The sequence below is a fragment of the Alosa sapidissima genome, chromosome 7 (assembly GCF_018492685.1).
Source record: "Alosa sapidissima isolate fAloSap1 chromosome 7, fAloSap1.pri, whole genome shotgun sequence".
Classification (NCBI taxonomy): Eukaryota; Metazoa; Chordata; class Actinopteri; order Clupeiformes; family Clupeidae; genus Alosa; species Alosa sapidissima.
The window spans coordinates 38,337,792-38,362,322 of NC_055963.1; the positions used below are offsets into that span (position 1 = coordinate 38,337,792).

The following is a 24,531-nucleotide window of genomic DNA, read 5'->3' on the forward strand; positions in this document are numbered from 1 at the left end:
AACGCAACACCGATACAGAGAATAATGGCTTTCAATTCAAATTTGATTATGTTTTTTTGTAAATATGTCAAATTAGATTCAATTATCTCCTAGCTCTCCCCTATTTTAAGCAAAGGGTTACTCCTTAGCAAACCACAATGAAACAGTGCTCCACCACATCTATGGATTAAGCCAAACGGTTAACTCAATGTAAGTAAGATAAACAAGGTTGTTTATTGTTCTCAGCACTGCCAGCATTGTGTATATTATGATTGAGGAGACTCGTAGATAACTAACGTCAGCATAGTTAGCTAACCGCTGCTAACGTGCTAGCATCGCCTCGTCAGAAAAGCATGGGGCTGTGCACAGTAGTGTAACATTTATTCACCATAAATTAATAAAGTTAAAGTCGCTCTGCAATGTAATCTATGTTTCCGTTCATTTGCAGTACCATGTTCCTTACATGACATAACCTGGTGCCCTTGTAATATGCATGCAAGTCTATCTAGCACAGCTAGCTATTAATATCAGTGAGTCCCACTCGCCCCCAACAAACCTAGATATTAATTTTTATACATGTCTCCATGGCATACTGGAGATGTTCACTGGATTCTAAATGAAATCAGGTCCGTGGCTCTATAAAGGGGCCTCTTGGGTTGTAACTTTTACAGACAGGCTTACAGCTACCATTGAAGTTCTAGTCAACTACGGTCTGATCTGTCGGACTTCGCAACAGTAAAAGGGGGGCGGGACTTCGCGAAAGGTCAATTTTACCCAGCAAACTTTTTCAGATCCTCCAACAAATGGGGGTCCATAATTCCCTATGTCACTGGATTTTGGACTTCCTACTGCAGAGAACACAAGTGGTTAAAATCAGTAGTAAGATCTCTAAGTTCAAGCACATTAACCCTGGTGGTGTTTTATCTCACCTTCTATATTCGCTGTACACAAACGACTGCACATCACACACTGATTCTGTTAAACTGTTCAAATTTGCAGATGATCCATCAGTGGTGGGGCTGATTTCTGGGGATGATGATGATGCCTATAGAAATGAGGTCCTCACTTATTGAATGGTGTTCCATCCATCCACTAGTGGTGGACTTACGCAGAAGTGGGAAGGCGTCTCAGCCCTTCTGCATCAATGGAGGGGTGGTGGATCGTGTGGACAGTTTTAGGTTTTTAGGCACAACAATATCATCCTCTTTAAAATGGGAGGATAACATAACCAGCATCACCAAAAAAGCCCACCGGAGGCTCTTTTTCCTTAGTTAGTTGAGGAAATTTGGGGTGGCCTGTAGTGTTGCACGGTGTATCGATACTAAAAAGGTATCACGATGCCTTCACGCAAAAAACGATACGATTTCCAACGTTTTTAGAATCGATACTTATATTAAAATTAACGTTCTGTGACTGCGTGAACTGCTGCTCTCATTGCTCCTTGTATGCATCTAGGCAAGTGGGCGTGTCAAGCAGGCAGCTCTGAGTGAGTGAGTGCGCAGCCAACGTCAACATACAGTAGTTCTTTGCCGACCGTCCTCGGCCTTGTGGATAAAACAAAAGGTGAAGTGAAATCTGCAACTATTTCGTTAGGTACACAGAGGCCCGTTTGTGAAATATGTTTCAAAGTCATTTAAAAGCAGTAGGCTACGCATGGAACTTGGCTAAACACCTCGCAGACATATCCCAACATTTTTGTTCAAAGAACGGCAGGTTAACGAATATGCTATAGAAAACACGACTACATGGTTAGTGCCAAGTTCTTCTCTTCTGTTTTAGTCTAGCCTAAGTGAAACGAGTAAGGTTCTCTGGGATAAAGCGAACCTTCCTTCATCAATGAATTTTGACGAGACATAACGAGCTGTAATAATAGGGTGCTAACGTGATGAAAGCACAATGTTCACGCCAGAATAACATTACCATAACTTGTAAACAATCTATTTCATGTTCGGTCAGTACTACTGGTAATATTTGTCATGGCATGTAGACTGCAATTTGTTCAATAAGTATTGCCCAGATGTAGGATAGGCTACCCGAAATGCGCTAATTAAAGCCCACAGCATATAATGCCACCAAAGCGTGTTGAGTCCTAATAATAATAGCAGCTTATTGTTATGTTGTAGCAAATCATGTTATCAAAGAAATAGACGTAGGCTAATGTAGGAATGCACACAGACATATTGCAACAGGTAATGGTGTAGGCCTATCTGACGAAGACACTTGTACACTGGGCGCAAAGAAGACTATCAAATTTTTCCCTTTGCAACTGTCAAAGAAATCCCATGAACACGGGAAGGCCTAGGTAAGCCTACACAGTAAATCGGCCAGTGTTAATTTTACTCTATGGGTGTTAATTTTAACACCATTCCAGAGTTTATATAATCCTCACTCATCAGTGTTAAAATAACACTTGCCATAGTGTTGCCGTATTAACACTAGCCTAGTGTTTCATAATCAACTCTATCAGAGTTAAAATTAACTCTATTGGAGTGTATCATTAACTCCATCAGTGATTCATAATTAACTCTATTGGAGTAATTCATTAGTTTCTAGAGCCATATATTTATCAAAATAAACATATTAAACAAACCACAGCAAATTAATTACTTTTCTTTTTTTATTAACATTTGCCATGATATGGCTCAAATCAATGTGCAGAGGTACAATATATATGTTAAAGTTTGGTCCATAAGCATTTTGTTGAGCAAAGGCCTTATACTCATACAAATCATTGACTTTAACAATAAAACAATGTTCCTCACAATCCATAACCACATATGCATGAAAATGCTCTGCAACACTGAGTAAACATTTCATAAACAAGAAATAAAACAATATAATCAAGAGTTTTTTACAATTTCACAAACTTGTGTTTTGCTTCAAACCTATTACTAGAGATGTGCAATAATGGGCCAATTTTCCATAAGCAAGACAGATAATGCACCATGAAGTGATGTTACATGTGGGTATACCCAAAGTCCTTTTAGGCAAGTCCCTCCACTCAGCAGCCATATTGCAACGCATTTTGGGTACTTTCGGCAGGCTTCACAACACCAATCTTGCTCCAGCGGCAAGATCACAACACATGATTGGCACAATCAATGTCTTCACAACACACCACATGATTGGCTCAATGTATTTACATGTCCACGTTTTGCCACGGAGGGGGGTGTGATATATGTAGACAACACCATACGTTACAAACTAACCCCATGCATTTCTATGGAGGATTTTTTGAGTGCTGTGTCTCCTCATTAGAAAGTCTACCTCCTTAAAAAGCTCATGGTGTTCATGTATTCCAAGGCTCCCGAGCTGTTCTTGACCAAACGCTGCGACACTCGTTGCTTTAGGCGCCATGCCAGATAGCCCGTCCCTCTTCCAGCATCGTAGAAGTGTTCCTGCAAAATAATGTGGGCAAGAACTATGATTATCCAGATCAATAGTTGAACATTATTATTATATATAACCTTAAATGGAAATGAGTAAAATCTTACATAGCCATTGGTGGAGTAAGGATTCCTGAGATTAGGAAACAGTCACAATGCCGAGTGCATATCTTTTTCCTTGACTTCGTACTGGTATCCTAAAAACAATAGGAAAATTATATTAGATATATTCAGACAACATTACAAGCTATAAAATGGAAGAGTGATTAAACATGGATTATGGATAAAATATAGACTTAACGCTTCTTGCCACTAAAATATGCTTAAGTAATATTACATTACATTAGGGCTAACACATTTTTAACCAAAGCGACTAATATGGTAGCAGTTTAAGTTTTAAAGCAATTCTCTCAACAATTTTAGGACAATTTAAAAACAGTAGAGTACAGTAAGAATAAGTGCATCAGTGAGTGCTGTTTTTAAACAGTTGAGTGTCAGTTCAAGACAGGTGGTAAGTACTAGGATCAGCAAGACTTGTTGTAAGTAGTGCTATGAGAGGAGATGTTCTCTAAAGAGCTGGGTCTTCAGGAGTTTTTTGAAAATGGAGCCACTGTGTAGTTGGTAATAGATATCCCTACAGCTAAGGTTCTACCTTATAGCATTTATCAACCCCACAATCACCAGTTCAATATTGTTTTTACACAGCAATTCTACTACCTAATACCTGGATTAAAATACATTAATTTAGGGTTTTCTTGTCACTCTGCAGGCAGGTTGTGTGAGGCTATATGTGCACAATAATGATTTTTCATTTTATTTCACATTACATTATTCACCCTATTACATGCACTCTATTTTTCCTCACTCAAACAGTCAATTGTGATGTCATGTTACAATGTTCTCTCACTTTGAATGAATGGAACGATAACATTGGATCAATGTAAAAATGGCACTACCACTGAAAAGTCTGGGATGTCCTGAGATAACCCCACCCATGGAATCCCTCTCGTTCAGTCAGAAAAGAGTTAATAGTTTGACTGGACCTAACTGTTGTATACAATTAGATTAATTTATTCAAAACAAAACATAACCATGGACCAGGATATTCAGAAGATGCCTTCTTGTACAGTGTGTCAAGGTGCTCTACTATACTCCTCCATTATTTCCTCTCCCATTTAACTCTTCTCCAGAACCTCCTGGACCATCTATGCGTAAAAAAAGAAACAATAACAGTGATACACTTGTAAAGAGAAAACTTACATGCACCCTCTAAAAAGTGTAAATCCAGAGTACAAACAAGAAAGCTAAGGGGGCAGCTAGAACGTCAAAAAACAAATGCTATTTAATACCACTGATAGTGCTCAAAATATAATTACACTTCTGTGGTTGTGTGATGAGGGTCTCTACAGACAAACAGAAGTATTGTAAACTTGGAAAGTGTACAGAGAGATTATAACAAGACCTGTATCTGAAGGAAGCAAATTGCTTGGCTTCGTGTTCTAGTAGCATGAAATCAGTGGGATTTTGATCTTGCAGCACTGGATCTGCAAGCAGATCTGACTGAATCTAATAAACATACTTTACGTTCAGCCAGATCTCTGCAGAGCTGCAAGATTGAATGTGCCCACTGATTTGACACTACCGGAACACAAAGCCAGGCTTCTGCATTTTGGAGACGAGACAGACAAGGATTTCTCCTAGTGATATTTTAATTTTAAATGCTCACCTGTTTGGCCTTTTTCTGCTGAATCTCCTATGGCAGAGGTGTTCTCTTCTTTTGCACCAGTGGATTGATGTGCCTTGTTTGAAGAACAAGAAAAAAAATAATTGGAATCTTAAAGGGCTGCTTTAAGAAATTCGGTCTCCGATTTTATTTCACTTAATTCAACTAAAGGGTGACAAAATCTTTTTTTTTTTTTTAACCATACCCACTTTATTTGGCGTGAACAACACATTTCACAATTTTCTTCATCAGGTTTGAACGTGAACCTAAAGCCTTCACGCCAAATAAAGTCAACAAAATATACCCTCCAGTGTGCGATTTATACTAGTTTTTGACTTTTTAATAGTTATACTGCACACCATCAGCACCTGCAAAAGGGCTGTGCACAGGGATTTTGAACTTTGATTGATTTCAAATGTATTTCTTAAAAAGGATCATAAGGATCTGCATTAACTCCAGCCAGGATACAAAGTGTGCGTGTGAAATCATTAAGAAACATGCCTACGGTCAGGCTGATTCATAGTCTAAACAAGCTAGAAAAAAGAAAGAAAAAAAAAAAAGCGTTGCAATATGGCTGCCGAGTGGAGGGACTTGCCTAAAAGGACTTTGGCTAAACCACATAAAACCTCACCTTCTCGAATTAAACTTTGAAAGGAAAAACCAGGCTGCAGTTTGAGGTACTTTTTTCTCCATGGTACTGGACATTGATGAGCATTTTGCTGACCCTGTTAAAACAAAGAAAATGATTACATCAATACAAGAACAACAATGATTTGACTATCAGCAGTATATCAACTAACCAGCAAAGGACTTCTAAACTTTATTCTGACATTATTTACCACAGGTTACCAAATGTTTCAACCGCAAGTGTTTTGTCTTAAAATATGTTCATATAATCCCTACTTTTTAAGCAACATGACTGGTAATAACTTAAATAATTTCATTAGACAGTAAACTTGTCTACATTTTACCATATCCATAAAAAAACTGCTCATAATTTCAGAGAATAAACATTTCTTACTCTGCTCAGCTGTAACGTTATGCCTGATGGACTGAATATCCTTATGCACGTGCTTGCAAGCTATTGAACCACAATTTCTACAAATATCTAAAATTAGTATCAGCTAGCTAACTTCTATACTCTTTGGCTTACCTGCACCCTTTATAAGTTAGGAAACAAAGAAATTGATCTAACCCAAATAAAGCCAACAGACTCTAACAGAAACTAATACCAGTGCCATACAGAGAATGGAGACTGCACCAAACCAACCAGGCTAACGGTTACCTTACACCTCTGTTTGCTACAAATGCCTAACAGTTAAACGAATGCCCTCGTGGTCTCAGCTAATGTTAGCTAGCAGCAATTTTTTTATAACCAAGCAATAGTGTTCAGTTCAACCAAACGTCAATGAGTCGACAGACTGTTATAATTAGTCAGTCAACAGATCCATTTGTGCCAGGTGAGCATTTGGAAGCACACTAACGTTAGATCGCTATGAACAGTGGCGTTCTGGCTGTAACTAATGTTAATCAGCTAGGCTACGTTAGCATGTTAGAGCTATTCCCTCAGTGGGTATTCAAATTCCAACCGCCTTTTCGAATTTCAGAAAGGACTTTAAGACGTTGTCGACTCCAATATTATATTAATGTCAGTTTACAGTTTAAGTATTACAAATTAACATAAACTTAACCATTTAAATTTGATAAGGTTATAACCCACCGAAGTTATGTTAGCTTGCTGGATGTTTTACCAATAATTTTCTGAGCTAGCTAGTGCTAGCGACCTTGCTACTAGCTAGCGACCAAGCTAACGTCACCAATATTTCATAGTAGGTAAAACACGTTGGTATGAAAACATATACCTGTGATGTGACATTACTTAATTGTGTATTTGTCGTAGTTTTCATGCTAGCTTACAGAAGTATAGGGAACAAATGAATTTACCTTTTACTATCCCACGATGTACTTCAATGGCGTCCATCTTCTTTTCAAAAATCTCAACTGAAGGACCGGAAGTGTAAATGACTCCACCCCAGAGTTCGTACATTCATACCCACTTAAAACACTAGGTTGTGAGTTTTAATTACACCGTGGGTGTACATGTTTGTTCAAATAACTCCCGAAGTTACACTAATTAACACTAATGAACACTGAAAAATATGTCTCTGAAAAATTAACACTTAATAACACTGTCAATTTTACTGTGTATACTGTACATCAGATGGCCTAAAGATTAGGCCCCTCTGCATAGCATTCAGTGATTTGCATGCAGTAATTTCAACACTGACCTAGATCTAGCCTAGTTTGGCTATTTAAAGCTACTTTATTGGCAAAACACAACACAATGTAAATAAACTATAACAAAAAATAAAGGAAATCACACAAAGTAGGCCTACTATTTTACTGACTATAAAAATAATAATTATGTAGGAAGTTTAGAACCCAGAATTGAACTGCACACTACAAAAGTGCACCGAATTCAACACAACTCAATACACTTGGAGGAGGTATGAGTCCTTTCTTTTCTAGATATCTTAGGATTTCGCCGTAGTATCGTTTCAGTATCGAGCATCGTGATATTTATGGCAGGTATCGTATCAGTCATAATTTTGGTATCGTGACAACACTAGTGGCCTGTAAGGGAATGTTGCAGTTCTAGCGGGATGAATTTATATAGTATATTTAGTATTTAGTTTTGTTAGTTTTTCTTATCTTCTACTGTCTCTATTGTACAGTGGAGTTTTGTTATGTATATATACTTATATTTACCCTTTCTGCTGTAAGTGCATGTTGTATGTGATGTCTGTTTGCTACTGAGACCTTGAATTTCCCCTTGGGTATCAATAAAGTATCTATCTATCTATCTATCTATCTATCTAATAGCCCGGGCTTTTATTTTCCCAAATTGCCAAACTGCACCGAATGTTTGAATTTTTTCAAAGATGTTGTTCATTGAGTGAGATACAGTAAGATCCAAATAGTGGGGATAGCCAGAACAAATGCAACATGTTTTAATCAAACGTGATTTACAAAGAGATCGTATCACACTGAAAGCTCATATTTTGTCACTAGCAACCCAGCCTATATCTGTCCTCTGTCAAATATCAGCTCTGACCAAAACCAAATTATTTTTGCAAAAGTGGAATGTGCGTAATGTTTCATTCTCCATCCTTTTCAGCTCGAGAGCATTAAACCGCATGAGCGAGCATAAACCATATCGTTTCTCCCGTATTTTATTTGGCAAATTTGACAACAGTCAGCTTACATTTCAAATCATAGCCTCCTTCTTTCTCTTTATCGCCATGGCGGCATTTAGAATAAAGAATAACGTTCGCGAACCCTTTTCTTTTGTTGCAATCATTAAAAACAAGCTTACCATCGGCCTACCCGCAAATTTTGAACACAAGCGATGAATTGAACGATGATGAAGTCGGACATAGCCATAGCCTAGTTCATTGAAAAAAGTTATACAATTTGGAACTCCTAGCTTTTCCCCACCGCAGTCTTTTCATGCCATCTAATCATAACGTCTGCACCATACTTAAGCCCAAATCACACCAAAGATTTGCTACGAGATGAGCTGCAACATTCCAAAACCTTGCAACTGTGACTAGACATGGTGAATGCTTTGTGACGGCTTGCAACAACGTGCAACATCTAATTCACATCGCTGCAGCTCCTTTCTGCAATGGGCTTTAAACAGACGATCTGACGAGTTTTAGAAGATTAAATACAACCCGAAACTAAAAAACAGACCAGGCCTCTATTTGAGACCGGCCTTTAACCCAAACCTGTAGCCACTAGGGCTGTCACTTTTGTGAAAAAATCCTGTTTGATTTTTGAGACATAAATGTTCATTGAATCAATTGTAAAATCGATTTTTTATGTCTAAAGACGTTTCCATTTTCAACGCCAAATATAGGCCAATCCACAAACAACTAACAGGCATTAGGATGAACGTAAAGAAGGCGCTTGTAGAAGCCAGCAATATTTCTGATGATTTATTGGCGTGAAGTTTCGTGCACAATGACAAACAGAAGTGCAACATTCTCGAAAACCAGTAAGCCGAGTGGACTGCCATTACATCTGTGACACGACTGCAGGCTTCAACGTAGCTGTGTCTGTGTTTACGATTAGAAATGTCAAACAAATTTCGCCTTGTAGAAGCCAGCAATATTTCTGATGATTTATTGGCGTGAAGTTTCGTGCACAATGACAAACAGAAGTGCAACATTCTCGAAAACCAGTAAGCCGAGTGGACTGCCATTACATCTGTGACACGACTGCAGGCTTCAACGTAGCTGTGTCTGTTTACGATTAGAAATGTCAAACAAATTTCGCCTACGTAGAACTCAATTGCACAGTTTGCGTAGCCTACCGCTTTGTTCTTCTCCATAGTTTGATATACCAAAAATCCGAAGTACTTCCACATCGAACTCATCAAGTTATTAGCGCCTATCACTCGTCTCTCTACATGTCGCACAGGTTGATCGCGTTGTCCTCCATTTTTTGGCAAAACACAGCAGCTGATTGAAACAGCTGTTCCCGGTGCGTAAAATTGGTGGGAATTTTCTTTTTAGCTTTCGCAATGCTTACTGCACTTCGGAATTCTTTTATATTCTTATATTCTTGTTTGTGAATTTTGTTACATTTTCATCTTTTTTATTCGTTTATTTTGTTTAAAATGAATAGATTTCATACTAAAACATTGCGTACGCGCAAACCTGAAAAGTAGCATACGCACAAAAAAATCCTGATGTATGAAACTGTGCGTACGCAGCATTCCACGCAGCTTTTCTTTGTACATCCCAATTAACGTGAAATTAATCGTATGCACGAGCATTACACTCCACCCTCTCTCCTCCCTCAATCACACTCATTTTAATATGCTAACTAGAAGGACATTCGAGAGCGCAGACCTCTGCGAAGACAAAATGGCCTATCCCGCAATATTAATAACAATGAAAACTCATCTGTGGATCCATTCATACTCAAACCTGTTGCAATTTGCTTTTTTCAATGAAAAAGTTTATTTCCAGCGAATGCGAGGTAGAAGTGCTTATCTGATGAAATGGCAAGAATCTTATGTCTATCATCTGTAATTAATTAAGGCGAGACACTACAGGTGAATAGGGTAACATTTTTAACAAGCACATATCACTATGAAACTTCCCCAGTTGATTACTTACATTAATATGAGAAAAAAATGTATTACAAGTTTGCTGTAATTTAATGTTTACATATGCAAATTAGGCATTATCTAATTAAATATGCGCTAATTTGCATACATTTTAAGGCACGAAACCTGAGCATTGGATACAGCCAAGTTCAAAATTATGTTTTCATTGTGTTCAGATATTAGATGGGAAAACATTTACAGAGGGATTTATGAATATCTACTTTTGTTATCCTGTAAATCAGAAAATTATGTCACTAGCCCTAAAAAAATCGCTTTTTTCCATGTTTTTAGGCATAAAATGTCATGTAAGTCAGGCTAGGAATAATATATCAACAAACCCCTCTGTAGAAATCTTCGACATGTAGTTAGGCATAAGTCTAGAAAGTTTGGTGTATGTACGTGCTTCTGAAGTGGAGTTTTTGAGCTCAGAGTGTGAGCGGAAACTCATTTTGAGAAAACAGCCTTGAAAGACAGCCAATGAGATTCTGTTCTCAGCCTAGACTCGCCTTTGAACTTTCGCGATTGGTTACTGATACAAAGGAAGTGTCCATATATGGATCACATAGCGTGATACAGGAAAAACAGAGCTTTCCAACGGTAGTACACATGTTATGTTTTGGATCACGGTCGCGGGAGTGCATGCAAGGTTAGAATGCTAACTTTTGCTGAATTTAGGAGAAATATACAGGCGCGAGTAGACACAATATAATGAAATAAACACCTAAATGTGTAAATCGGACTTTTTTGTTGTAGTAGTGTGATAGAATACATGCTAAGGTAACATACTAGCTCAAAATCTCGAAATTGACCAGTGCATGAAAAAACGATGTTTTCACCTGCCGTGTCTCGCCTTAATAACAAAACAAAAACAGTAGTGGCAGAGCGTGGCAGTGGCTAGGCTGAGACCGTGGCAAAATTATTGGTCAGTCTGCAAGTAGGTGACAGGGTTCGCATAACTGGGTTGAATGGATTTGGACCATGACAACATAACTGCATTTATTAAAAAATCATTAAATAAATCGTGTCCAAGTACCACGCATCGTGCACCCGAATGGAATGAACTCCGTTGATCCAGGCCACCTCGCCACAACATTACGATTTCTGGATCATATCCCTATATTTGCACACAAGTGTGGCAATAATGCAAATGCTTACTCAAGGAATGTCAAAGTAGCCATGCAGTCAATCAGGGAAATATCTTATATTCGCACTTATTAGTCAGCCTTTCTATTCACATGCATGATCCTGTCCCATATGTATTTCTTTTAAAATGAAAACTATCGAAGATATGAAGGGAAAACACTCGGCAAATGTTAAGGCATGGGCAAATGCGTGAAGCCGACCCCATTTATCACAGGTTTTGTGGAAAGCTCTTCAGAATCTGAAATGTTTGATAACCAGTCATCAACAATCGCGTAACCAAATATCGGGGCTGTGTAGGCTATGTTTCACATTCCCTTTTATTTCTTATCCTCTAATAAGTCTACAGTTGTCATCATAGATAGGTTGTTGCATAACTTAGTAGAATTTGCGCATGTTGCATGTCCAAATTTAGAAACATTTTCGAAGTGTTATCATTTTTAATAACCCACGTTTCACAATATACTGTGCAAATGAAGGCCCAGACTCGCGATCATATAATGTTGTTGCGCTGCATTGCCTCTAAGTGTCGCCAACTGACGATACACATTAGAAATGTGCGTACGCCAGACATGAAGTTTGCGTGGAGGACCGCACATTCTCACGTTCAAGTCGGTCTTCGTACATCCGGACGTGAGCGTGAGAAATGGCGTACGCAGCATTTTTGTGCGTACGCAAGCTTTGTACGAGGCCCCAGGCGTTTAAAAGAGACCGGCGTCTATTTGGGACTCAGCTATTATTTGAAGTTTTACGGTACTTAAACGACTATAAGTCATGTTGTAAGTAAAATTCAACAATTCTAATAAGTTCAAGATAAAGTAGACTTCATGTGAAACCGTAATTGATCATTGATTGATCATGTCATCTTTAAAATATACATATTAGATGATGTGATGGTAATGACATGTACCTGAAAAATGACAAAAAATCATAAATTCCCTTATATTATGGTCTCAACCAAGCTCACAAGGTTACTCCTATCAAAATGACTGATAATTTGATGCATACCAATTAGTAACATTTTTAATTTTATTTTTCAAAATTTCAGTAACCCAAATAGGCCCAAAATCTGAGAAATACCCAATTACTAGAGCCCGACCGATATGGGAATTTGAAAGCCAATATTTGAGCGTTTCAAATGCTGATACCAACATAATTTAAAAACTTTCTCCTAAAATTCAAGGTGGGATATTATCTGTTTAAATTGACCTAACTATCTGGTTTCCTAATGAAAGGCTCTTACAGTATTTTTTATTTTTTTAAATGAAATAAGTAGTGTATGATCTTTTCGCCTTTGATCACAGTTGCGTGTAACATGTTACAAAGTATTGTATGTTGAAAAGTATTGTCAGTAACGAGTACACCGTGTCAGTATTGTCAGTAACGAGTACAATGTGTTCCAAATGATTATGCAAAGTGGATTTAAGTGTCATAAACATTTATTTTTTTGTTTGTCAATTAAACTCATGGATGGTATTGTCAGTCCCTCCAGGATTTCGCAAGGATTTTTTGAGATTGTGCGATCTAAAATGCCTGATTTCGCGACAACTTTTCTAAAGAATTGCGATGGAAGTTGCGGTGTTTTTAGCTGTTTGTTGCGAAGAAATTGCGGGAGGAACTGAAAATTGCGAAGTAGTTGAGATTTAAAAAAAAAAAAATTTTAATTGAGGGCAATTAAGGTTAGTAAGACCAAAATCACACTGATCATCTTTAATGCTTATTAACTCATTGTGTGCCAAAAAAGTAATATTAAGTTTTTCCTTCCCATGCGTTTTTAGCTTTTTTTTTTTAATTACGAAACTAGACACTCTAACACACCTTGTATGTGATTTTGGGAACTCTGTGATGAATGGAAATGAAATATATGACGATCGAAAACTCATGAAAACGCACAATCTGGACATTTTATCTGGACATTTTATCATAACTCTGTTGCCGCTTTGGGTCGAATCAGTGACGCATGCACGTCAGGTCAAAACCAGGCCATTTTCGTGGGTCTATCACTAGGTGGCAGTCTCGCCAGGTCTCGCTGATCACTTCCCGGAAAGTTTACACAAGTAAGTAACAGGCAACACTTCATATTTCATGAAAAATGTTATATCTCCATTTCTAGAAAAAAACAGCGATTTTGATGAAAACTAGCCACTGTTTAGCTTGGGATTTCTCAGGAACAGAGGCGTGTAGAAATATACGGTTTGCACCCACCGAGAGCTTAAAGTTTCACCTTTTAATCGAGCCATTGTATGTGTTCATAGCTATAACACAGAATATGCTGTGGCTGTACAAAAATCATCAACAATGGTCTAGATTGCTGGCACTCTAGGACAAAGCTCCCGAAAACAGCTTGGCATTCAATGAGTTAAAAAGGATAAAGTAAAGGTAAATAGAAAGGGTTACAGAAAATCAAAGTAGACCTACTTTATTTGTGTAAATACTTTGACTGGGGTAATTCACAAAGCAGCACTAACCTTTCGTAGAACTGTCCAAAAAAGACAGCCCCCTGAAGAGATGTAATCATGTCATATGTTTCAATACATTCATATATGTTGCAATTCATATTAAGTTCATATCTTTTTAATAAGTCATTTTCTGTGACTTGCATAATTACTAATAGCCAACTAAGTATCTAGTAATTTCATATTGATTTAAACTATTAGACTACACTTTTTTTTAATGTTATTACATTGGTGGTGTCTAATTGACTGCCTGCCACTTTAAGGACGTGAGAGTAGCGTGTGGATTGGAAGGCTTGAATCTCACTGTGTTCGGCTATGAGTGGATGGAAATAACTTTTTGCATAGTGCATTACGATATGTGGATGGAATTTGGGATGTTTTCTATGTCATTAGTTAAAATAAATGTGAAAAAATGACTCGAATGAAATCATTCTTGGATCATAGAAGAGGTAAATGTCTTGCAATGTTAATTTCTATAATTTTGGTAGCACTACACAAACTGAGCCCACAAGCTAGCAAACATGGCACAAGCTAAAAGGACATCTCCAGGTGTAAACGTTTGCCAGTGGGTTGCATACTGTAGCCTACTCAAATGTCAGTAAACCAAGTAGGCCTTAATTAACTTTCTAGGTAGGTTAGCAACACCAGGTTGAGAGATGCAAGTGCAGATCATTAACGTTAGCCTTCTATTTATTGTCATTAAAACTGCAGAGGAGTGAACAAGTTATAGGGCAGTCTCTGGTGTCTGCAAAAGTGAGTGTGGCATCTGGCTCAATATTCTACGCGAGGGACTGTTGTGGTAGGTGAAATTTCACGGGGAAACCATGAGCATTGGTCAAATTTGTGAAAAAGTTGCGGTGTTTGGACAAAATTGTGAGGTCGCCCAGAATTCACGAGGATTTGCTGAATTTGCGTTAATTGTTGCGATCGCTACATCGCGAATTCCTGGAGGGACTGTATTGTGTCTCAGGGCTATTTGGATCATTGAAATCACTCCTACACCTGTGATAAATAGTTTGCCAGGTGAGCCCAATCAAAGGAAAACTACTTAAGAAGAATGTTCCACATTATTAAGCATTCCACAGGTTTCAAGCAATATGGGAAAGAAAAGGGATCTCTCTGCTGCTGAAAAGCGTGAAATTGTGCACTACCTTGGACAAGGTGTGATCATCGCACTGTGAAGAAATTTGTCACTGATTCAGAACACAGGCAGGTTTGTGCAGACAGGCATAATAAGGAAGGTTTCTGCAAGAGAAATAGGATTAAGAGAGCAGCTGCTAAAATGCAATTGCAAAGCAGCACACAAGTATTTGAAGCCACTGGTGCCGCTGGAGTCCCGCGAACCTCTAGGTGTAGGATCCTCAAGAAGTTTGCAAGTGTGCATAAACCTACTATTCGGCCATCCCTAAACAATGCTCACGAGCAGAAACAGTTGCAGTGGGCTCAGGAATTTTCAAACAGTTTTGTTTACGGATGAGTGCCGTGCAACCCTAGATGGTCCAGATGGATGGAGTAATGGATGGTTGGTGAATGGCCACCATGTCCCAACAAGGCTGAGACGTCAGCAAGGAGGTGGCGGAGTCATGTTTTGCGCAGGAATCATGGGGTGAGAGCTGGTAGGCCCCTTTAGGGTCCCTGACGGTGTGAAAAAGACCTCGGCAAAGTATGTAGAGTTTCTGACTGACCACTTTCTTCCGTGGTACAAAAAGAAGAACCGTGCCTTCCGTAGCAAATCATCTTTATACATGATAATGCACCATCTCATGCTGCAAAGAATACCTCTGGGTCATTTGCTGCTATGGACATAAAAGGAGAGAAACTCCTGTTGTGTATTTGTCTTGTCGGCCTTCAAGAAAAAATCATTTGCGTCTCATGATTTTTTTTTTTTTTCCTTCATATTTTTGCATTAATGTCACTAGGAACCAACTCTTTAACAACCTACTTGAATGAGCAGACAATCACACCACATGATAATTTTATAGGGCCACCATGTATGGTGTGTTTTAAACATGCAAACCTTTTTAACCTAAGCACTAAACTATCATAAAATAAATTGCTTGCTTTTTATGTTGTGTGTTTTACAGCCAGACCGGGGTGCCAAACGGCCAAGGGAGGATGACGGAGAAAACTTGCGGACAAAAATAAAATCCAACCGTGATGTGAGAATTCAGCAGATCGTACCTGACCCTGAAACTGATGATCTGGACACTGATAGGGACATGGTTCTTGAGAAATTATTGGACCGTGAGGAGGACACAGAGGTTAGAATTTTGATGTTTTATTTTATTATTGCTGGGATTTGCTTTCACACTACCCTGGAAATCCAGAGTTCTCGTGAAAGCACAATTGAATTGTCTCTGCAAGACACTCTGGCAATGAGTAATGATGCACGTTACTTTTACCCCTTGCATTGCGAGGAACCAATCGCATCGGTGTATAGGCGGGCCATGAGGCGAGCTAAACAGATGACGACAGTAAACATTGGTCGTAGTGTTATCCAATTCACCCTTCGCTAAGTCCCGCCCTCCTTAGTTACTGTTGCTATGCCTGACAAGCTTTAGCACCCTGCATGTCTATTACATAGGTGGAGAACCGGGACTTCATTGAAATGTCATTTACAAAGACATCGTACCACACTGAAAGCTAATATTTTGTCACTAGCAACCTACATCTGTCCTCTGTCGAATACTGTTGGAATTTCAGCTCTCAACAAAACCGTTCATGAGTTATTTAAGCAGAAGTCGAATGTGCGTTTTGTTTCATTCGACTCTCCTGGCCAGAATGAATGGAACAGGCATGGGGACGAAAGAAACATACCATTTAAGCTATGTACTTCCCACAACTTCAATATTTCACAACATATCATGAATGGTACTTGAAATAGGTGTTATTTATAGATTGCTGATGGGTTATACGTATATGTGGGCAGCCGTGGCCCACTGGTTAGCACTCTGGACTTGTAACTGGAGGGTTGCCGGTTCGAGCCCCGACCAGTGGGCCACGGCTGAAGTGCCCTTGAGCAAGGCACCTAACCCCTCACTGCTCCCCGAGCGCCGCTGTGGTTGCAGGCAGCTCACTGCGCCGGGATTAGTGTGCTGTGTTTCACTAATTCACGGATTGGGTTAAATGCAGAGACCAAATTTCCCTCACGGGATCAAAAGAGTATATATATACTTATACTAGGGATGCACGATATATCGGCAGCCGATATATTATTAGCCGATAAGTGAAAAAATTAAAATATTATTATCGGTACGATAACAGAATTCTGGCCGATAATTTACGCCGATATTTTTTAAAGTTCTAATATAGGCCTATGTAAGGTCCGTCTGGCTACACTGAGCTAGCCTACTTGAGCTTGGTTGGCTATACTTTTTCCTCAATATAATGTCAGCGGTGTGAATGTATTTCACCACTCTAACAAAATCTGTGGATATGCGCTCATTTGGGAATCTGTGCATCTCAAAATCCTCTCGTGAATGATCCGCCATTTAACCTTAACAGAGCGGAGCTCAGCCCTATCTAGAGCCATCTTGTGCTGGTGTGTTTGCACTTTACCGCGCTGGTCGGGGAAACAAATAAACAAACTCGTTAGTGGGACGAGTACATAAGTAGGCCTAGTTCTAAGTTGTATTTTAGTATTATATTTGCATTACTTTAGCTTGGGTTTTGTATTATTACCTAGAAATATGCTAACCATTCGTGCTTCAGTTCCAGACAGGTCATCATAATAAGTTATTAAAACCTTCGGGGCTAACGCCTTTCATTTCTGCTGCAGCAGGTTGTGCGCAACAGAGTAGACATAAGATACAGTCTGAGGAGTTGCAGCTTTATTCAGTTACCTCACAAACTCTGATTTGGTCGCTATACTGTAGCTCAGTGTTTCCCAAACTTTTTTTCTGGGGACCCACTTTTTAAAAATGACAGACCATCGCGACCCATTCACTTCAGAGCAAACAATCATCCACCAATATTGTTTTATTGTTTTAGGCCACAGGTTCTCAAACTTTTCATCATTAGCGTGGAATGTTGGAAAAGGCGTATCTTTTCGGTAGTCCGTCACGGTATGTTGTAAGAATGGAACAAGAGGCTTTTGCGCAATAGCCAAAAGATAATGTGCCTTTATTGTAGGCTAGCCTAGTAGAGTTCACAAGGTGGAAAACGAGAGGAAATAATAGCATTTAAATTGTCCATTTAAATTGTAGCCTATTATACAACAATTGGGTTCTATGGAACTATTTATTTGTTTCTGATTGGCCGAGAGACGTTCCATGAGTTGGAATATCCCTGGACATTTCAACTTAGACTTTGCACAGCTAATAATAAATCACTCCGTGATACAATGCGAAGATTTGACACAATATTCTCATCCCATCCCTCCATGATGTTGAGCAATGGGTTACTCCTTAGCAAACCATAACGAAACAGTGCTTCACCACATCTGTGGATTAAGCCACACAGTCAACTCAATGTAAGTAAGATAAACGAGGATGCTCTCAGCATTGCCAGCATTGTGTATAATATGATTGTCACTTGGAGGAGACTTGTAGATAACTAACGTTAGCATAATTAGCTAAACGCTGCTAACGTGCTAGCATAGTGACGTCAGGCTGTGCACAGTAGTGTAACATTTATTCACCATAAATTAATAAAGTTGAGTGGTTCTGCAATGTAGACTATGTTTCCGTTTTTTTGCAGTACCATGTCCCTTACATGACATGGCCCAGTGTCCTTGTAACATGCATGCAGCAAACCTAGATATGAATGTGATTTCAGCCCGACTTTCAACATTACTTTCAAGAAGACATTTAAACCACAAAGACCCGTAACGAGGGATCTGGAATGTTGGTTACCTAGCAACCAAGACGCTGTCTATTGAAAAGGGAACTATGTTTTGATGCGTAAGAACGATGTAGAAATTAACATTTTTAAACAATAATGGGGTGTTTTCAGATTATTTAGTTTGTGGTAGAATTGTTGTATAAAAGCAATATAGCACTCGTGATCTTGGGATTGGTCATGGATATTCCCACGGCTGTTGTTGCCTACGGCCGAACAACACCCGTGGGAATATCCATGACCAACCCCACTCTCACTCGTGCTATACAGCTTAAATGTGCTGTAGTGTTTTTAAATCCGAAATATTAAGGAATGTGAGGAGTTTGCTATTAAATTTAAAGAGTGCATCTACAATTGAAAATATCTACAGCCTATGACGCAAATTGAATAGCCATGTCCGGTATACGGATGTCCAGGGCCGTCAAGGAATTTGGGGGCCCCAAGCAAAATGGACATGGAGGCCCCAACCCCCCCCCCCCCCCCCTCACCGCACGCAAAGCGTACAGGAACCACCGCATAGCCATACAGTTTAAGTTCACCCACAGTTTATACAAATACAAAATTTTGACAGTGCAATACTGCAGTTGCATATATATATACTGTGCATTAGTTTTGAACATTTGCAAAAACACCACCGTACCATAAAATCCAATATAAATGTAACAAAGTGCACAATAACTAAATCCAACATACTTAAACACACACACACACACACTCACATTAACATTTTTCAGTTCTCACAAAGTGAGAAAATAAAACACTGCCATCTTATGCAGGATGCATTGTTCAAACTAAAAAGAGTGCAGGTTGTATAGCAATTTAAAATCCAACATGAATACAAGTACACACACACACACATAAGATTAACCTTTCAGGCCATCTTCATCAGTGGAGGTATCCTTAGGAAGAGCCTGAGGGCTGAGAAATTTAAGCAAAGCACCTTGAGGGAGAAAGAAAAGATATGTTAGCATTTCCATATTTTGATATTTAGAAGGGATGCAGCTGCTTTCACAACTACCAATGCTTACTGTAAAAACATCCCAAGCTAATGTTATACATTGACCTAGGCCTACTTGTAGCTTAACATAGCATTTAAGCATTCTGCTGTTTGAGAATTAGACAGACCCACCTGATGCTTTAAAGACAGTAAACAGCTGGCGTGCATGAATACTAGGCTACTAGACATGAATGTTCCAGTCTGCTTTGATGCACGGAATTTATCGTGTGATTTTCCTAACTCCCATTTGGTAAATAGATTATCATGGTCGAATAGTTAGTATAGCAGAGAAGCTATGCCACTTTCATCAAAACCTATTACAAAGCTATAGCAATGTTATGTCATTAAATACGATAAACAGTAATTCTGGAACAGATCTGAGTCTTCCTTATCCCGTATGTAACCATATTCCGTCCGTTCGAAAAAAAAAGTTGCGCCAACTGTTCTAGTTTGTTAAAGCAGCATGGGCCTTCAGGTAGGTAGTTAACATAAACATTTTTTGCTAGGCTAGCCTTCCTGCTGCGACATTACACCATTTGTACAAGACAAGTAGAGCTATTTTATCTAGTGTAATTTATCATTTACCACTATCTTGTTTTTTCATCATCCTCTTTGTCATCCTCTGCCTTTCTCTTCTGACTTCCGGACGCATAACTCCGCTTCATTATGACTGCCGAGGTTTTATATTTTCGCGGCAGCAGCAGAGACCACAAACCTGGCTGGCTGGCTGCTGTCAGCGACTACTGAGAGGGCCCCCCTTGAGGGGGATCCCGGTATTGCCGGTAACAGTGTAGTTGCACTTTACTGCATTGACTATCAAAGGGGCGCTCACAGTTTGTCGTTGGATTTTATTTTTAACCAGTCGTTGTCTTGGGGCCTGTTTAAGGGTAAGTGTGTTGAGGCGGGTTGAGCAAAAGGTGGAACACTCTCAGGAAGGAATCAAGATGGGATTTTATTTTTCCCCAAAATAAGGCCCGTAGGCAATTAATTAATCATTAACTAGATGTACCGCAGAGCGGTACAAAATATGACCACCGCCCAGTCCAGCACATTTTTTCCACAAAAATAAATCACGCTGAAAGGCCTAAATGATTCTAACTGTCTCACTAAATTGCATTATCCACACTCAATTCTCACTGGTATCTGCTAGACAACAAGTACCAAAACATGATTAGTTCATAGATTTCACATGTAAAATTCATTTTATACAACCCCACCCCCATCTTGCCTGTTCATAATTCTGAGAAATTCTTGAATTGTGTGCATGTGAGCGTGTACATGTTTATGTTTATGTGTGTGGGTGTGTGTGTGCGTGCTTGTGTGTTTGCCTGCGTATTTGTGTTTGTGCATGTGCATGCATGCGTACACATGTCTACTGTGTGAGTATGTGTCATACGTATGATTACTGTGAATGTATGTGTGTGCGTGTGTATCCGTTTATGCACATGTGTGCACATGGAATGGGTTAACATGACCCCTGGAGGCAAACATACGGAAAAAATTGGTTATCCTAGGCCCTACGGTTCTCAAGATATTCACAGAAAACTGTGTCTGCCTTACCCTCCTTTCGGTGGGTCCAGTACAGCGGGGGGGCTACAGATCAAAACAAAAAATTATGGTTCCATGCTATCCATGTGGGGTTACATGCCCACCAAGTTTCGTGTAACCCGGTCTTTCAGTGTCCCGGGAATCCTTGTTGGTGTACGGTCACTAAATGTACACATAAATTATTTTATTGTAAGGCCCCCCATGAACGAAAGTACACAAAACTTGGCATGCATTCGGAGGGTGTCGTAATGATCCTATACTTTGAATTTCGTGCAGTTTTGACCATGTCAGCCAGAGATATTGTAATGAAAACACCTAATTTTTTGCTTTTTAATTTTTAACTAGGTGGCGCTATACATGAAAAGTGGTAATGGGATGGGTTGACATGCCCCCTTAAGACCAACATACATAAAAAAGGTGGACCTCCTAGGCCCTACGGTTCTCGAGATATTCACAGAAAACTGTCTCCGGCCACCTACAGGCCAGTTGGTGTATAGTAACATAAATTAATTTATTGTGTGGCCCCCCATTAACGGAATTCCACGAAAGTTGGCGTGCATTCAGAGGGCGTCATAATGATCCTACACTTCCAATTTCGTGCAGTTTTGACTGTTGGGTCACAGATACCTGCGATTACAACACCTCATTTTTACTTTTTTGTGTTTAACTAGGTGGCGCTATACATTAAATGAGTGGTTATGGAATGGGTTGACATGGCCCCTTGAGATCAACATACAAAAAAAAAAGGTCCTCCTAAACCTTACGGTTCTCGAGATATTCACAGAAAACTGTGTCTGCCCTACCCTCCTTTCAGGGGGTGCAGTCCAGCGGGGGGGGGCTACAGATCAAAACGAAAAACGATGGTTCCATGCTATCCATATGGGGTTACATGCCCACCAAGTTTCGTCTACCCCGGTCTTTCAGTGTCCCGGGAATCCTTGACGGAAATTTGGACATGCGAAAAAGAAAAGAAAAAAAATCTGACTTAACCTATATGACCGCCGCTTTGCTGTGCGGCGGTCATAATAATAACCGTATATACCGTACATATATGTCCCACATGCTACAAAAAAAATAGTTTGTGCGATGGATGATTTACCAACGTAGCACTGGTGCTACAGTATACAGTTTTGCTTATGGCAATACAATGCATGTGTGTGAGACTGACAGGGAGGCTACATCAATTACCTTACTGTGATCAGTGCAACTGGCTACACCAGATGTGATAGAGGCGCGTAGGCTACGTAAAAAAAATAAATAAACCCGTCTTCTGTTTTTGCGCGTCGCGAACGGAGCTCTTCGTTACGTGCCCGGTGTAGGCTCCCGGTGAAACGCTTGTTTGTTTGGTTGATGTAGGCTACTTTGATTTCAACTTAGTTGCAGTCTACGCGATTAAAAAGTATGTCTACTTGTTTGTAGGCCTAGTATCCAAACAATCCAACTCCAAATCAAACAACACCTTGCAAATTATCCTCGCGAATTGAACAAGTGATAGCTATGTTTAGCCTAAAGCGAAAGTATCTTCCGACCGGGCCGGGCTGAGGTGATTTAGATTAGGCAAGCAGAGTTAGAAGTTTGTGGCAATTGCCTTGTTGCTTTGCATTTTTAGTTTAGTTTTAAATGAACAACTTTGTATCCAAACAACACCATTCAGATCTAAAACTTCCACTGGGACGTTCGCTTCTATCTGTCAAATATGAGCCCACTTCATGCGCAACAGTCTCGCTTAGTAGTGCTTAATAACCTATACAAGATCGGTCACGACACTTTAATTACAGCTGCGTTAGCCACAGACCTTCAGCTATCTTTAGTAAGCTACATACTGTAGCCTATGTGTATGGAACAGTCTAGGGATGCATTTCATGGGTGCACTGTTTGACATGTCAGTTAGCCTACTCATTTGCACCACTGGTTAGATGTAATTACGGTATTTCACTCGTGCAATGACAATAAGGTTGAATGTAGGGTTACTCTAATCTAAAATCTTAGAAATATGAACTAAACGTGAATTAAATCTTAGTGGAATAAAATCTTCAGCATATCTTCTACTTATTCAAAAATAAATGAACTGACTTCCAATGCATTAATAAGAAAAAATAACAAAAAATCAATGGCATGACCTGTCTTCCTGATACCCATTGAAAAGTCTAACTGCATGGAACTATCAGGATTTGTTTTTTTGTTTTTACAAAAACACAACAACTAAATAACATATCATGCTGATAGCTTTTGTTCATCTCAAACACAATGTAGCCAGGTGAGATGTTTGCAACTACATGAGCTTTTATCAATCCAGTTGCAGTAGGCCTAGATCCCAACCACAATTGATGAACTGGGATGAACTGCCCTACTTGTGATTGTTTTTAGAGATTTTAGAGGTTTTATATCGATGCTACAGAATTTGTGGCTGGTGCTACAAAACTTTTAACCCCTGTAGCACCAGTGCTACTTGCAAAAAAAGTTAACGTACAGCCCTGCATGATAGTCAAAAAATGTCTAGACAATAATCAACACTGACTTTGTACCAGTCAACAATACCGCAGATAGGAGAGCTACAAGACTCACGTCTGTCCATGACCTGCTCTCCCTACCAACTCACTGGGGAGGCTTAAATTAGGCCCAAGTGCCCCTCTAAATTGGGTCATACCAACACTGTCAAAAATACTGGGGGTAACGCCGGTGGGCTAACAATAAATGTGCTAAACTGCTAGAAAACACTCTCCAAATATCTGGACAATTGTAATTACATATTTTAAACATCTTTAAACAAGTTTGACGAGTGCTTATTTTAACGTAAATGACAATTAATGGAAATGTATGATTTGTAAACTGTAAAGAGTTGTAATGGATAAAAGTAGCCTAGGTAAATTCACCGTTGTGTAGAATGTAGGGCTGGGTGATCTGGACCAAAACTGATATCCCGATATTTTGGGGCTGATTGGCGATATACGATATCAATACGATATTGATATTTCAAACCGAAAGAGCGAAGTGCTTCATATATTCACTCAACACAACAATTATGACAACACAGCCGGTTTTAATTATATTCATTTCAGACTGCTCTAACAAAGCTGTGCAAAAAGGTGTAAACAATAACATATACCAATAGGCATACAGTTGCTCTGAGGGCTGTGCAAATAACAATATTCGGTCAACCCTGATTGGCAACACAGGCCTACAGCTTTACAATAAAGGTAACACAAAACATAGGCTACCGTTAAAAGCCAATATAATAAACCAATTGGCATACAGATAGAGGTGTGCAAATAAGAAAAAAGTAG

At 39.3% G+C, this 24,531-nt stretch overlaps 1 protein-coding gene and 1 long non-coding RNA gene across 4 annotated transcripts in view; one reads left to right on the forward strand and one right to left on the reverse strand.

Annotated features, from left to right (window-relative positions):
- ctnnbl1 (catenin, beta like 1) overlaps positions 1-24,531 on the forward strand; it is a 117,791-nt gene that overhangs the window by 17,388 nt on the left and 75,872 nt on the right. For all 3 annotated transcript variants that reach the window (XM_042098228.1, XM_042098226.1, XM_042098227.1), the window contains exon 2: positions 15,948-16,124. In XM_042098228.1, coding sequence (XP_041954162.1) covers positions 16,083-16,124 — 42 coding nt within the window. In that variant the 5' untranslated portion in view covers positions 15,948-16,082. The remainder of the gene's footprint in view (positions 1-15,947; positions 16,125-24,531) is intronic.
- LOC121713571 lies at positions 3,880-7,135 on the reverse strand. The gene is made up of 4 exons (XR_006032857.1): positions 7,033-7,135; positions 5,720-5,813; positions 5,092-5,164; positions 3,880-4,570 (listed from the first exon to the last, which is right to left on the reverse strand). It is a non-coding gene; the product is annotated as an uncharacterized LOC121713571 (long non-coding RNA).